General features: G+C 42.9%; 2 protein-coding genes across 2 annotated transcripts in view; one reads left to right on the plus strand and one right to left on the minus strand.

Moving 5' to 3' along the window:
* The first annotated feature begins 1,767 nt into the window (after positions 1 to 1,767).
* On the plus strand, positions 1,768 to 5,211 carry LOC115763475. Its single transcript, XM_030706059.1, has 5 exons — positions 1,768 to 2,294; positions 2,355 to 2,443; positions 2,772 to 4,605; positions 4,666 to 5,027; positions 5,089 to 5,211. Exons 1-5 carry the CDS (start codon positions 1,945 to 1,947, stop codon positions 5,097 to 5,099), a joined length of 2,646 nt encoding a protein of 881 aa, XP_030561919.1. The 5' UTR covers positions 1,768 to 1,944; the 3' UTR covers positions 5,100 to 5,211.
* A 3,007-nt stretch (positions 5,212 to 8,218) lies between these two features.
* Positions 8,219 to 16,725, minus strand: part of LOC115763518 (nuclear hormone receptor FTZ-F1 beta) — a 28,880-nt gene continuing 20,373 nt past the window's right edge. Inside the window, exons 2-7 of the mRNA XM_030706120.1 lie at positions 11,012 to 12,955; positions 9,707 to 10,012; positions 9,490 to 9,639; positions 8,941 to 9,043; positions 8,719 to 8,873; positions 8,219 to 8,643 (exon numbers count right to left, since the gene is read on the minus strand). Of these exons, the coding sequence (XP_030561980.1) occupies positions 8,560 to 8,643; positions 8,719 to 8,873; positions 8,941 to 9,043; positions 9,490 to 9,639; positions 9,707 to 10,012; positions 11,012 to 12,820 (2,607 nt within the window). The 5' untranslated portion in view covers positions 12,821 to 12,955 and the 3' untranslated portion in view covers positions 8,219 to 8,559. The remainder of the gene's footprint in view (positions 8,644 to 8,718; positions 8,874 to 8,940; positions 9,044 to 9,489; positions 9,640 to 9,706; positions 10,013 to 11,011; positions 12,956 to 16,725) is intronic.

Below are 16,725 nucleotides of genomic sequence, written 5' to 3' on the forward strand. Positions count from 1 at the left end.
TATATATATATATATATATATATATATATATATATATATATATATATATATATATAAATAAAACATATAAACACAAATTGGATCACATCATAAAGATACCTTATTATCAACAACCTGGGCAACTTTTAAGTATCTGCTCCAAGTTTCATGAGAATTTTTTCGATTTTTATGCTGATGAAAAGCAATAAAAAAGAAAAAAATATTTTATTTGAAATAAAAATTGTATGCGTTAGGGGTTGCATATTTCCTAATAAAATTCAAACGTCCCTTTGCAAGAGTATAATAAAAAGCCTGGCAAACAGCTTTACTCTCAAGATGTGTGTGTGTGCGTGTGTGCTTGTGTGTGTGTGTGTGTGTGTGTGTGTGTGTGTGTGAATGTGTGCGTGAGCTACAGCTTAAAAAGTAGGCAACATTTTTGTATGTTTGTAAATGCAGCTGAGGGAAATTTAAAGAAAATATGTCACACTCCTTCTGCCAACAGCTTTCCCTCCCGCCAACTGAGATGACATTGTGCCGAAACGGAAATTACATTTTCGTCTGTCGTGGTAGGGGGTACTTCCCCTGAAATAGCCCCAGGAAGTCTCAGTGACCTGTGCAGAAGATTCGACGTTACACTTTCCGGATTATTATGTGCATTATATTATGGAAAGAGACATCTCCGACCCCATTAAGTACGTGTATTTTAGATCAGCATCAACAGCCGAGTTGATATAGCCAGGTCATACAGAAACACGCAGTTCTATGCGAACAAGTCTCTCAGCCTTAAAGCTATCGTCTTAAAACTTGGCATTAGTCGTAACCGGATCGGACCTCTATATCATATAGCTGCTATCTAGCTTCTTGTATACAAAACATTTTTGTTTTATCAAGATATCTTATCTTATCAACATCGGATAACTTAATCATACAGCTGGCATGAAAACGATCTCCGGAAAATTTTGTTTTGATATGGAAACCTTTTTTATACCCTGAACCCTTTAAAAATATGTATAAGGGTATATTGTATTTGTGCAAAATCCAAATGTATGTAACAGGCAGAAGGAAGCATCTCCGACCCCATAAAGTATATATATTCTTGATCAGCACCAATAGCCGAGTCGATCTAGCCATGTCCGTCTGTCTGTCTGTCCGTCCGTCTGTCTGTCCGTCCGTCCGTCCGTCCGTCTGTCTTTCTGTCCGTATGTATGAACGCAAGGATCTCAGAACCTATAAGAGCTAGAGACTTTAAATTTTAGACGTAGGTGCTCCTAGTACCTGCGCAGATCGAGTTTGTTTCCGATAATCGATAACTTACTCCGTTTTCCAATCGATATCGATATCCTGTTTTTTGGGCAATTTTCTTCCAAATAACATCGGTGGAAATAGGATCTAAAATAGCAAAATATTATTTCCAACGAACTCTAAACTCACATATTTGTAAAAGCGAAATGTCTAACGTACAAGGGTAATAAATCAAATATCCTTACTTTCTCGTTTTAGAAATAATTTTAAACACATGTAATTACTTTATAAAGGAACTAAATAATTTAATTTACATCTTAAAAATACTAAATAAAAATAAATTTGTTTATTTATAAAATGTCGCTAAAATATAATGATAATCTATTTTTCTCAATATAATCTCTCTCTACAGATTATTCCAAACACTATACAAAATATGAAAACTATTTTTCTCAATATAATCTCTCTCTACAGATTATTCCAAACACTATACAAAATATGAAAACGAGAAAAGCCTTTGACTTCTTTAAAACAAAGTTGCCTGGGAATCCAACTTAAAAGCAGCATGAAACAATTACAGAAAATACAAAGCAAATACTAGCAGAAACCCACCAAAATTTCGGGTGTATTCAATCAGGTGCTCTTGTTATGGGTGAACTAAAGAGCAGAGGGTTTGGTTGAGTTGTCAAGCCAAGCACTAATTGAGCGGAGAGTTGGATTATAATGGACAGCATTGATATAGCGTCGCTCTCCCCGGAGCAGCGCGAGGAGAACAGCATTAGGTTGAACGCCATTGAGAGCATCGAGGAAATCTATAAGACCTACAAGCCCCTGGAGTCCGAGCTGCGCGCCTCTTCCACGACCACCCTAAAAGAAGGCAATAAACAGAACTCTGGGGAAAGTGAGGAGTCCATTGGACCAGAGTACATATCAACTAACACGGATTCCTTAAAAACGCCAGCTTTGGTAGGTGACATAGAGAACACAGAAAATGAAGAAAAATCAGAAACTGTAGAAGACTCTTCGAAATCGGAAGACCCGGAAGAGCTTCCGGGGAATTTAGAATTTAAAAAGCAAGTCATCTAAGATATAATTTTGATTAAAGCACTTTTATTGATGGATTGTTCTTACAGCTCCGATTTTCGTATATCTTCCGGTGAAATAAAAACAGAGTCCCATCAGAAAAATGCCGAAAAGGATCAGGGTGCCACCAAAAGTAAAGGTGAGTTTGCAATTCAATCCGAGCCATACATTTGGCTTAGAAAGGGATAGTTAAAAATCCTGAAATTTTCAGTTTATTCTTGGCTCAAAAACAAATACGAAAATAATCACTGGCTGATTATTTTTCAGTATTTCAGATAAATGTATTATGTTATGTTAATTTAACTTTAGACTAAATTAATTTAATCTAAAGTTAAATAAAGTTGTAATTTTTTGGTAAAAAGAATCCCGGATCCAGTTACAATTCTGAATTGTAATATTTCTTCTAGCCAGAGCTCAATATATATTATTATATTATATTATTATATTTTATATTACTTCTTTCGCAGATGGTTCCGGCATAAGAGATCCAATCCCATCAAAGAACAGCTCAAAATTTAATGCACAGAGCGGCGGACAGGAAGGAATGGCCGCTAATGGGTTCTGTGCACAGCAAATGGGAATGCAAATGGGAACGGGAATGGGTATGGATATGGGTATGGGCGTGGGCATGGGCATGGGTACGGGCATGGATATGGGTATGGGAATGGGAACGTTACCTGGAATGGGAATGGGAATGGGCATGGGCATGGGTACGGGTACGGCTATGGGCACGGGCATGGATATGGGTATGGGCATGGGAATGTTACCAGGCATGAGCATGGGCATGGGTACGGGTACGGGCACGGGCACGAGCATGGGAACGGGCACGGGCATGGATATGGGAGTGGGCATGTTACAGGGAATGGGCATGGGCATGACAATGCCTGAAGGCAGCCTTAACTATTGTGGGTATAACCTGGCACAGCCATCAGCAGAGGGATCTTATCAATACCAAATGCCCGAGGCAGACTACTTGAAGTACGCCCAGTTGCAGTCACAGTCATATCCCGGCATGGAGAACTATATGCAGTTCCAGCCGCAGCCGCTGCAACAATATCTGAAGGCTCAGATTCAACAGATGCAACAGCAGCAACAGCAGCAAAAGCCACAGGCACAGCGACAGCCACAGTCTGGAGGCGGGGTTAATAATACCTTTGATTCGTGCACATCGAGCAGCTATTGTACTGAATGCAACACGAGCGACTGCCTGCCAGAGAATTCATCCTGTTGCAGTGCATCGATGGAATGCTGCGTCAGACCTGACAAGCCGGAGGACAGGTCAACGGAAAGCGGCTCCTGCGATACGCGAACTACGGATTGGAGCAGCCTGGAGCAGCAAAGCAGCGAGATGTCCGAGTGCATGGACGTGCGACAGTGTCAAGTGGCCCACAAGGCGGCCCGGAATGGCAACAGCGGCAATCCGCAGTGCAAAGCCACGTGCCATGGCGGACTGTGTCAGTTGAACGCCTGCGACATGTCCGGCTCGACCACGTCCAGCGACTGCGCCATGGAGTACTGTACTTATGGCCAAAATGGCAGCTGCCCCATGCCCGCAGGCATGCCGGGCGGGGCATGTGGTGTTCAAAACAACATGAACATGTCCTGTCCACTGGCCTCCGCCGACTGCATGCAAGCGCTCTGTGCACCGCCTACCTCGTGCTATCAGATGCCATGCTGCCCGCAACAGGGGGCTTCATGCGATCAGATGCCCTGCTGCTCACCCTACCCTCAGAGCGGTGTCTGCGCCAACAACTGCTTGGATATTGAGTCCTTCATACAGAAGTTTCGATCAACGCAGACACAGTGCTTGCCCAATTGCCTAACTGCTCCATCGCCGCCTTGCCTTGGCTTGGGCATGGGCATGGGCATGGGCATGGGCATGGGCATGGGCATGGGCACGAGCTGTGGCCCCGGTCCCAGCTGTTGCCCAAGTCCCGGCTGTGGCCCCAGTCCCGGCTGTGGCCCCAGTCCCGGCTGTGGCCCCAGTCCCAGCTGTGGGCCCAGTCCCAGCTGTGGGCCCAGTCCCAGTTGTGGGCCCAGTCCCAGTTGTGGGCCCAGTCCCAGTTGTGGGCCCAGTCCCAGCTGTGGGCCCTGTCCCAGCTACTCTACCAGAATGGAGCCCATCTGTTCTGGTAATGACTCGCTGCTGCCGCAAACCGTTTACTCCGCCGACTACAAGCCAGTCTGTGCACCTGGCAACAACTTCAATCACTTTCCCAAATGCGAGACTTGCGGCGGCTGCGGCAGCTGCAGCGGCTGTGGCACCTGCAGCAACTGCCTGAGCAGCCCCCCTCCCGTGTGGTAAGCACCGTTTGTTTCTTGACGAGCACCGATCATTAAATCTTCCTGCACACTTTCCAGCTACCCGGCTCCGCCATGCATGATGCCACAGCCAGGCTGTGGCTTTGAGATGCCCTGTGCCAACAATTGCATGCTGCCACCGAATGCCTACTACGGCTCGTCCAGGCCTATGCCCTGTGCCTACCCCTATTCAGCACCTTGTCCAGCACAGTTCACTCAACCGTGTCGAGCCCAATATACTCAATCGTGCCCTGGACAATACACTCAATCGTGTCCTGCACAATTCTCTGCAACGTGCCCGGCACAATTCCCTGGATCTTGCCCTGCAGCTTTCGAGGCGCCAGTAGATGCTGGCTGCGGGGGACCGCCCCTCTGCAATGTTTCCTCACAGGCAACCAGCTGCAACCTTAGCCAATATTCGTGTAAGTGAAGGAAACCCAATTCCAAATTAATCAACCTATCGTAAATGCCGAATCTTTACAGCGTGTATCTAGGACTTGTGGAATCTAAGCCTCTGCCCAATTGCTCAAAATATATATTTCAATAAAATAAGCTGCTGAAAATATACAAAAGCTTTGCTTAAACTAATCATATAATAAACTAACGATTCCAAACTGCAAATTAGTTTTTTATAATATGCGTGCATTCATTAGAATAAGTTTCGATCGGGTGTGGAATACGCCTACACTTATCAGGAAAATATAATAATATGCATGGGTAAAATATATTTCTAACAATCATAAGATCATAATCATAATCATGATTTCAACATCGCTCTAAAACCTAAGCTTTAAGGATACATAGAATTTTTCTGCGAGTAATCAATCAGATAACATGCATTGTAATTTTGCCAGGCATCTACATGCGTAGAGCTCGAACCTTCAGCTTGTTATTGGGAAGTCTAGTTTTGCAGAGCTATTTACAATATTCAGCTTTATCTCTCTTTTTTAATCAATTCATGCCAAAAAGATATTTTGTTGGGAGTGCTCAAAGGCCTAATACTAATTTGATCAGAAAATGCTTAATGCAGGGCCGAGCTGTCCTCTATCCCATGTTTAGCCGAGCAGCCCTTCTCTTTGTGAAGTTCTTTTCTCGAAAACCTATTTGTTTTCTTAAAAAATATCAAACTTACCGATTACGTCTTCATCTACAATATTTCTGCGAGGGTATCCAGAAATCGCAGTTCCTCTGTTGCAATTTACGGAATACATCTATAACTATTTAATAAGTCTTAATAAAATTATAATTAACTACCTATATAGATATATTTTTATTGAAATTCCTTCTATTAAGTGCAAACTAATACACGTGTCCTCTCCATTTGGGGCGGCATTCATTTAAACCGTGAACCAAATCAACGAAAAAGTTTGTTGGGACAAAGAGGAATGAGGAAATTCTTGCCCCATTTGCATTTCACTCGTTAGAAACTTCCTGCGCAGTCTGCATAAATTTTAATAAATTTTCAATTTATCGAACTACAAAATCCCATTGCTGCAAACATAAATTTGCTTGCACAGGCTCATAAATTCGGGCTGTATTTTTTGTAGTCTCAGCTGTGTTAAACATTTAATCTGCTATATCAATAAAAACCTGGTAATATTTCGTTAATCGAATTATTCTTGGTTTGACTTAAGAAAAAGAAACATGAATTGTTAATTGTTTTTATATGTAGAGGTTTTTTTGAAAAAATGTTTATTACAAAATATTGCATTGACAATTAAAAATGTTTAATTGTTGTTTCACTTGAATTTCAGTTATTACAATTATTAAAAAAATGAAATTAAATATTTACTATGGATGAGTAGTTGAAAAAAGTAGCAACAAAGCACACAAACAAGCGCTAGAACTAAGCTCACATGAGCTCAAAAATAATTTTGAATTTCAAATATTAATTTCATAGCGCAACTTTACCTATTTAAGCAAATAACCTAAATAGTAAAATTTCTAAATAGCATATGCTGCAAAACTAAAATAGAACATTTCAAAATGTATTTACAAAATGATTTGGCGGCTTTTCTTGTCGCTTTCAGCTGCTACAATTTTCGGTTGTTGTGGACAAACTATAAATTAATTTTGATTTGATTATCATTTTACAATTGCATTTAACTATGGTATATGGTATATTGATATTTTGTTAGACCATTCATTAAATTAACATTTAACTATTTGCATTTACTTTAGGTTTACAATTTACGCTTCTCCACGAGGCCAGGCAACAGTCGAAATATTTTGTGAATTTCAAAAGCCTCTGCTGTGGACAAATGCAGATGGCATATATAAAAAACTGCACGAACAATATAATTTGGATACTGTGATAGCGGATACTTAATCTCATCTTTTAGTTTATCATTTTTTAATAACACTTCAATCACAGGTCAATACTGAGGACATATTCCTCACCTGGCCAATTGTGCGGATCAACTATTTAATGTTTAGGTTTCTGTTGTTTTTGTTGTTGTTGTGTATTTCACTTTGAAATTATTGGAATTATGTAACGTTTCGTTTTTTTTTGCTTGCGATTTGCTGGTGGGGCTGGAAGTTTTATAGTTAACGTACACACACATATAGACATTATATATATATGCAGGCTATATAATCTAGGTTTGTTTATGCGTTGACAATTAAAAATATAACTGTATGTAATTTAAATGTTTTAAATCCTGTTACAGGATTTGCTTCAGCTATTAAGTAAAATTACAATAAAACAAAGTACATGTGCGCACATATGCACACACGCATATATGCACACACACATCTATATATATTATATATAAATATATATATATATAATATTAAAACATTAATTAAAGAATACAAAATACAATTCAAATACGAATACAGATACAAATATTCATATGTGGTTTATCAGTATGTGTAATGACAAAAGTATAAATTTGATTTATGTAGTTTGTTTTTGTTTCTGTTTTTGTGTGTTTTTTTTTTTGTTTGTTTGTTTATGTTTTTTATGCAACAAATAGCATCACTGGAATAGTTTTTGCCACGCCCTGCCACATTGAGGCGGCAATTGAATCGAGTGGTCTTTTCTTCTATAGTTTTCCATTTTCTGTATTTTCCTGCCGGCCATTTGAGGCCTCTCTCTCTCTATATATATATATATATAGTTTTATATATATATATATATATGTATATATGTACATCGATATATCGATATATAAGTAGACATGTGAAATTGCACTAAAACTAAATGCTACAACATTTAAAAATGGATTTCTCGTTCACGTTTTATATATGAAGTTCGAAAATCTAGCAGCTCTCATTTAAACCAATTTCGGTTTTGGCATTTTATTTAAAAAATATTCTTTAATTTTCGATTTACTCGTCGCTTTCAATACACAATATATGCATTTAAAAAACATTAGCTGCTATATTTCATGTTGTTTTTTTTTTGTATTTTTTTTTGTGGTTTTTTGTTTTGTTTGATTACTTGAACTAAACATTAGAATTTGATTTTGCATTTTAATATTTAAGTTAAATAAATTTCTTAGTCTTTTCATTTTCCATGTGTGCTTTAGTTACTATACATAATCCATATATATGTATACATAGCAAAAACTTTATATAATTTAATGAACTTAAGCCGCACAACAACAACAACAACAAACGCACATACAACAATTTTTGCATACACAATATACAGATATATGTTTTTCAAAAATTTGGCAATTTCGCGCTGGGTTTTAATGCTCTTCTCTTTAAAGGCTATCAATTTTGTTGCTGTTGCTGCTCGTTATAGTTGTTGTTGTTGTTGATGTTGTCGTTGTTGTTGTTGCTGTGTTGGCGGTAGGTTCATCTTTTAGGCACATGTTTTCCAGAGCTTACACATAGAGCACTTAGAGCTACGCATAGACATACTAATACTAATCATATAAAACTTTTATGTCCGCCTTAACCCCAACAATGGCGCCGACAGCGTTCCATGGCCCACAACATTTGTCAATGCTCTCCGCGCAGCAGTTCCATCAGCAAATTGAAATCTGCGCCATCGCGCGTCTTGATCGTCAGCATCTCCTTGGCCAGCTACAGCAGGAGAGAGAAACAGAGACAGAGAGATATAGATTTCAAGTTGAACATCTTTAAGATACAATTACTTACCTGACACGTGCGCTGCAGATCGGGTATGCGCAGCAGCAGCTCCCCGAATTTGGACGGCGTATCGGGATAATGGGCCAACGTGTAGGCCTGCAGGCCCTGCAGCGCCTTCTCCTGGCACTCGCGCACCTTGACCGCCTCGTGCAACTCCGTGGTATCTGCAGGTATATACAAGGAATGTTATTAGAAAGCGCCCTTTGGAGCAGCGTAGAGGCAACTACTCACCGGACTGCAGCAGCACGATTACCTTCATGGCAACGTATTCGTAACGATCAACGCGCAGGCGCCGCAAATGATCCGTCAGATTCAACATGCGTTCAATGCAGGCCTGCAAAGAGTCAATTATGAGTGTGAGTTAAAAGTTTGTTTAAATAATAATGTATCTAACATAATTAACCGTATTTAATTGACGAAAACAACAGACTCTTAACAATATTTAAGCAATAACCAGATTTCTCTTAGGTTGTAAATTCAATAATTAATAGTATTATAAAAATTATAATGTATCCTAATTAAAGCCACATGCTAATTGATCGGATTCAGTATTATAAATTTATTGTCTCTTATATATAAGGGACACGTTTGAAAAATAGGCGGAAGACTATGATTGCAACTTTTTTATTTTGTATATATATCGACTACTAATATTTGTCTGGCAATATGATCTTGTATATATATTAGCCTACATGACCCTAAAAACTTTTTCTATAAAAAGCAAAAGTTGGTCATATTCCAACTTGACTCTAGCCACACTTTGCCAGCTGCATAGCTCACCTGTAAGCCATTGGTTTTGGCCTGCGCCAGGGTAATCTTGCGGCCCTGCGACATCTTGATCTCGCCGGGCGTATCAATGGAACGAAAACAGCAGGAGAAGAGCAGCAGTTCACACCACGAATTGATGAGCAGGCAGATCTGATCGTCAATCTGGAAGAGGTTAAATCGATTTTGTTAACAACAAATGTGCACAGTCTGATATCCGATAGATACTCACCGAGATATTCTTAAAGAGCGGCAAACTCTTGCACCATTTGACGATCTTGTAGAGGCGATGATCCGCCACGTTGCAGAGGTGGGCAATCAGATCGGGATTGGCGTTCTCGCCATTGGACGAGAGACCAGCACTGGCCAGCAGTGGATTGGTCATCTGTTGTGCATTGCCAGCTGGCTGTCCGGCGGTGCTCGAACCGCCCGCGGCGCTCGACGAACTGCCGCCAGATGCAAATGAGGACAGCGGCTGATTAATGCGCGCCAGTTCCGTATCAGTATATTGCCAGAGATGTTCAACATCCATGATTTCCTGGCGGGTGAGAAAACAAAGAAGATTATTAGATGTGTCAGTTACAGATGATCTCCAAAGAAATCAAGGAACTAGGTGTCTGAAGCAGACGAATTGCTTAACTGAATTCCCAGATGGTCATGTTTAGTAATAGATCGTACTATAATTGGGCCTCTGAGCCTTATGGCCAAATCTCAGGCTCCTTCTAGCTAAAATACAATCCCAAACGGGCATATAATCTCCTACTCTTTAACAATAATAGAATAATGGGGGATGACAGAACTAAAAACGGCCACTCGACCATCGTTCGTATAAGGAAGAGAACATTTTTCTCTGTCATTGCTGTGAGGACACGAAGAGCAGGCGCAAAGCATCCAACATGTCCTGTGAGTCAGTTCTGCACTTGGGAGAAACCGAAGCCGAATGAACTGAGAAGCATGTTATCCACCTCGAGACCGAACGCCTACGGTTATTTGTTTAACAATAAATTCAAGAGCGGAGGATTAATGGCAAAGGCATGAGCTTTACCTAGAATCTTGTTATCGTAAGCTCCAAAGGAAGGAATTAAATCTATTAAAACATTCGATATCAGGTGTCAGATGAGAGAAAGAAACTGAGAGGCAAATCTAAAACTCTATTTTTCGATGCGCTATCTCAATCATAACTTTCCCTAACAAAATTTATTAAAAACTGTTTGCCTTGCGCGATTGACTGATTGACTGATTGATGATCAATGTAATGGCCAAATCGTAAGATGTAAGAGTCTGAATTTGTGAGTACAGTTGGAAATTTCTGCCTGGAACTGTGGAAAGTTGGTGGTAACAGTTGGAAGAAATTCAATCCGATTGGAATTTCAGTGTGAAAATGTATTTAAGAGATGTTTCACACATCTTTCGGAAAAACTATCTGCTATTTCTGAATAGGAAACTTCGGATCTAACAAATCCAACAGCCTGGCCAAGGCACAGCCAGGTACTTCCCACACCTTCCCCAACTGTGATCAACCCTCAATGTTGCTTACCTGTAGCAGGGCTGGAATGCTTGAGGCTCGCGATGTCGTGTGATGATTGAGGGACTCCGTTTGCTCCGTCTTGATGGATGCGCCGAGGCTGGGACTCGCCGGCAGCGAATTGGAGCCGCCGCCAAAGCCATTGAGTGGGCCATGCTGTTGTTGTTGCTGCTGATGCTGTTGCTGCTGCTGCTGCTGTTGTTGTTGTTGTTGTTGATGGTGTTGTTGTAGACGCTGCTGCTGCTGTTGTTGCTGCTGCTGCTGCTGCTGACTGACAACGGCGGCGGCCTGATCGGGACTGAGCAGGGGGCTGAGCATTGAATTGGGCAGCGTGTAGGAGCATTGATAGGTGGAGCGACCGCCGCGTGTGCGATCCTCGCGTATGGCCTCCAGTTTCATGCCCTTCTGCAGGCACTTCTCGAAGCGGCAGGCGGGGCACTTCTTGCGCGTCGAGATGCTCACCTGGCAGGGACCGCCGCGCACGCATACATAGTTCTTGCGATTCTGTACGGTGCGCTTGAAAAAGCCCTTGCACGACTCGCACGAGAAGATGCCGTAGTGGAAGCCGCTGATCTTGTCGCCACAAATCGGGCACGGCGAATTGATGAGCTGCTGCCGCGAGATGCCCGCCGGCGAGGCCGGCAGCGTGGCAATCGCATCCAGGGCACCGCCGCCGCCGCCGCCTCCGCTGCTGCTGCTGCCATCCATGCTGAGATTTTGCGCTTCCTGTCCGGCAACGGTTGCGTCCACATTCAGCGGCGGATACAGCACGCTATGATGATGCAGTCCGCCGCCGCCGCCATTGGCATGGCCGGGAAAGAGAGCGGCACCCGCGGGCGGCGCATGGCGCGCCTGGATGGGCGAGTGCGTCGGACTGAATTCGGAGCTGTAGCTATAGCAGCTGCTGTGCGAGGCGTCGCTGTTGTTACGGCTCAGCGATGGTGTGTAGGGGGCATGGCGCGAGGTCAGCGGCGATTGGGAGGGGCTGCTGTGCGTGTAGACGGAATGTATGGCAGAGTCGGGACTGGGATTGGCGGGCAACAGCGGCAGATGGCCGCCGCTGCTCGACTTGCTGCGATCGCACAGCGCAGACGCCGGCTCGTACTTCAGATTGATGGGATCACTTTGGGTGGGCGCCAGCTTCAGCTTGTTGGGCCCAAAGCTCTGCTGCAGCAGCTGCTGCTGCTGCTGCTTGATGGGTTGCAGCTGGAGCTGGAGCTGCTGCTGCTGCTGATGCTGCTGCTGCATCTCGCCGGCTATGTGCTCCAGTTCAGTTTTGATCGGCTGCAGCATCGCGTTCACTTGGCGGCCTGCCAATGTGATGCTGGTGGCTCCGCTGCTGGCCTCGCTCTTGACCACCGTCTCCGTTTCCATAAGCTCCTCGTCCGGCGCCTCGCCGCCGTTCGTCTCGGCGTCGCTGAGTTCACCCTCCCAGGACATGGGTCGCGGTCCGTTCTTGTCGGCTGCCCGTCGGCGCACCTTCAGATTCTCAATGTTGGCCAGCTCCGCCTCCGAGTCGGACTCATCCTCGTCCTTGCCGCCGCCGCCCAGCGGTATGCGCAGGCTGCTGCTGCTGTTGCCCCCGCTATGATTGTGATTGTGATTATGATTATGATTATTGTAGTTTGCTATAACCGGCACCAGGTTGCCATTCGGCGTGGGCAGCTCCTCCACCTCGCACTTGATGTTCGTCACGGACACATTGTGGCGCACAGTGGGCGCCGCTGTCGTTGTGGACATGTTCACCGGCAGCTGATAGCTGCAGCCGGTGGCACCGGGTGACGCGCTCTGCTCCGTCTTTATGCTCGACATGTTGGGCATCTTGGCGCTCCGTGTGGGCGTGTGTCTGTAGCAATTGCCCAATGCAATTCGAATCACAATATACTCTAATATTTACTTGTGCAATTTGTAGAAATTTGAAAGATGTCGTTGATGCAGTTCCATTGTGTTGTAAATCTGTAACAAGCAAATGGAAATAAATTAATATGAATATTGTATAAGAATTGGCGGTCTTTATAATACTTATAAGCATTTCACAACACTGTCTCTCACTAATAAGAAGCTACTGCACACTGCGCGCCAAATTAAAATATAAAAACTCGTAAATCATAAGAATACAAAATAAATGCAAATTTTATTTGAAAATCAACTTCCTCAATCAATCACTCAATCAGTCAGTCCAGGCACAGTTGTACATAGATATCTGCGACTCATCTAACGTTTATCTGTCTCTCTCTCTCGCCCTCTTCAATAGAGACCCCAGCTCCACACACACATGAATCACATTTCCCAATAAAAAAACATTTTTGTAAACATAAAAGAGAGATTCGGCATAGAGAAAAGCAGAGTACATATTCTCTCCTTCAACTGATTATAAAGTTTGCATACAAATTGCGTTGCTATCCGAAATATTACTCATAAGCCAAGCCAATAGAAAATTTCTGACATATTCGGCCCCTCCCCAAAGACGACGGCCTTGGCCTCTGCATGGAACTAAGGCAGGCGAGTTATGCTAATTGGAACTGCGAAATGTGTCCTACACACACACACACAGACGCATTACACTGTCCAGCGTGAGGCGCAACTTTTGTTATCAGCTTGTTGCGAACGCGAACAATAGCTTAAAGCAACCGCACAACAATAGAGCCAGTCGACGAAAAATGTCAACGACCTTAAAGCGAAAGAGGCGAAAAAGCCGATGGAATATTATAATAAATTTAAGGTACATTAACCTAAAACGAACGGGCGGCGGGCAGCTGGAATTGGTTTGGTTTATGCTGTGGGAAGGGCGCGGCCGAGCGAGTCCAACAAAGGGCATTGCCAGGAACGGACAATGGTGACAGTGAGTGCAGGGCGTGCAAGTGAATGGCCAATGGGCAAATGCTTTTCACTTTTTGGCATATTACTTTTGAGTGCATTAATAAATTGAATGCAGCTGACGACGACGACGACCTCTAATGGGCATCTTTTGTTTAGCCGGTACAACAACCCGAACGCAGCAGCGGAGGCCAAGACGCCAACCGGCAACTGAAAAGAGAGTACACGCAAAAGCGAGAGAGCGTGAGCAAGCACGAGCGCAGAATGGGCAAAGGACGACCTTCAAATAATGTTGAAATTTGTACGCAAACGACCTTGTATACAACAACAACGAGAGACGACGAAGCAACCACGAAGAAGACGCAGCGACGACGGCGCCGGCGACGACAGCGAAAACGAAGCAGGGCAGCCCAATGTTCACACAACACACTCACACACACACACATACACACACTCACAAGACGCAACACATGCGCGGGCAACGACAGCGCGGGTGAGCCGTTGTCGTTAAGAGCAGAGAGCTCAAAAGCATGCGACGAGGGAAAGAACAAAAAATACTCGTAGGCATCAGCAGACGGGGGTGTGCGGTGAGCGCTTGTGTGTGTGTGTGAGTGTGTGTGTAGCACAAAAGAAAATAAACAAAAATTTTGATATCAAGAGCGCCTCTCTGTGAGTTGCGCGGCGAGCAAGCAATCAAGAATAATTCTCATTACTAAAGTTGTGTGGGTGCCGAGAGGTCACACCGAGAGAGCAGGCAGCCCGAAATGCTGACCAAGCAGAGAGCGTGTGTTTGAAATATCGTGAGAGGGGCAGAGAGAGAAGAGCACGAAGTGGTCAGATGTTGTTGTGTTTTTTTTAAGGGAAATACACTCACACATTCATATTTACGTATGAGCGTCTACATGGGAGCCAACAAATGCAGCCAAGCGATTTGATGTCGGCTTGTTTCTGGTTATAAGTACAGACACACAAACATACACACGACACACGCTTTCCGATAGAACTGTACCTTGTTAAACAAAGAGGGAGCCATCGATTGGGCGGAAGTGTTTTATGTAACGGTCAGTGGCCATTTAACTAAGTTGGGATTAACTTCTGATCATTGGCTCATGCGTTTTAACGACCTTCAACATTAAATGTAGAGAATTAATTCATTATACAAGTGCAGCAGCTACTAGATACATTTAAAAATTGTTATATAGGTATTTCTGTTAACCACAAAATTTGTCAACATTGCGCAGAAATTTGATGTAGTATTAGCACAAATAAAATCCCAATAAATAAATTAAAATCCCAATAAATATTTGAAATGTGTTACCCTACGTCATTTATGTTTTTTCCTCTCTCTATCTTTATCTGCCAGGCAAAACGTTCGATATCCAATTAGCTATATTCCAATCAGAATACACTATCAAAACAATATTTGAAATTACCAATTCTGTAACTCAGACTCTTTTCATATATTTATCTAGTTCTAAGCTTGGCTTTAAGCATTCCACACAATCGTATGACAATTACCGGCTTCGGGCTACCTTTCGATTCTGCCTGTCAAAGCGTTAGCCATATACTCAGACATGATCTAATTATGCTTATAACATACGTGTGTACATATATATTATTGTATGGGTATCTATGTATCTCTGTCAGCAGCTAGCTAGATAGCTGGAACAATGTCTGGTAGTATCTTTTAGCCATGACATATTGCGAGCAACAATTGCATGCCGAGAGATTTGACAAGCCCCTGAAAAAGCAAAAGCCAAAATCGCATACCGAAGCTGTGTTGCAGCTGGAATTGGACGGTTGCCAACGGTGGGAGAGGGGGGGCTATAAAAGTGGAGTTGCTGCAGTTGACCGAGAATCGTCTGTGCTAGGAATGTGCAACGGGTTGGGCAACGGTTGCCCCTGAGCTACGGGCGCCTTGTCTGCTGCTTATCGATTTTTATCAGCAAAAAAAATGCTTTTGACTTTGACAGGCCAGAAAGCAAAAAAAAAAGAAATAAGTAAGAGTGCGCCAGTCGGCAGTGCACGACTAGTAGAAACCCTGTAGTGCCCAGTGCCCAGTTGAAAGTTCCAATTGGAAATTCATTCTTTGATAACTTCGGTGAATATAGTCCGATCATTGTACGATTTGCAACGTTAAGATATGCCAACCACAAGCAGAAGGGTATATCTGGAAAACTTTGTCTTTAGTTTTCAAGTGGAACGGGGATATTCAGAAGTCTTAAATAAAGCTCGCGAGATCTTATAATTACTCCGAGCTATGCTTAAAAAATCGTATATAGATATATCGCATATATAGATAGCAAATGGAATGATATAGATGATATAGATATAGATAGCAAATGGAATGAGTTATTGAAAAAAGTGTTAACAGTCGTATAAATTTCGAAAATATATATGTATATCTAATTTCGAGTCTCTAGATCTTGCAGATCGTCTCGACTTTTGATGCTTTGATAATATCGTAGAAGCCCACATCCGCCTTTTACACACAGCCTTTATACTCTTTTTGCTCATTTTCAATGGGTTCAGGCTGAAACAAAAAAAAAAAACAGAGTACGAAAAAAAAAAAACAACTTCAGCTTGCCTTACAGCTCCTGCCAGACAAAAGGGGTTGACCTTCAGATAAGAGTGTTGTTTTTTTTTCTCTAGGGCTCCCGCTTGGTCGCCCCTTCCCATTTCTGGTGGAGTTGAATGCGGATCTGCCGCCGCCTAACAAAATGGCGACATGACTGTCGTCCCCATTGTCGTTTGTGTGGTAAATCCATGTCAATAATATTCACGACATTGACATGCTTTGCGGGGCGCAAGGCCCGCACGTCGGTCACAGGCACTGGGGGTTGAGCAGGAGTCAGGCCGAATGTTGGTGGTGGTTTGGCATTGACGTTAACGCTGACGTTAACGTTAAC

This window comes from Drosophila novamexicana, unplaced genomic scaffold, assembly GCF_003285875.2.
Source record: "Drosophila novamexicana strain 15010-1031.04,08,12 unplaced genomic scaffold, DnovRS2.1 tig00000739-arrow-arrow-pilon, whole genome shotgun sequence".
Taxonomy (NCBI): Eukaryota; Metazoa; Arthropoda; class Insecta; order Diptera; family Drosophilidae; genus Drosophila; species Drosophila novamexicana.

Coding starts and splice junctions, on each gene's coding strand:
- LOC115763475 (XM_030706059.1), top strand. CDS start 1,945: ATGGACAGCATTGATATAGCGTCGCTCTCCCCGGAGCAGCGCGAGGAG. Junction 2,444..2,771: donor GGGTGCCACCAAAAGTAAAG/GTGAGTTTGCAA, acceptor CTTCTTTCGCAG/ATGGTTCCGGCATAAGAGAT. Junction 4,606..4,665: donor AGCAGCCCCCCTCCCGTGTG/GTAAGCACCGTT, acceptor CACACTTTCCAG/CTACCCGGCTCCGCCATGCA.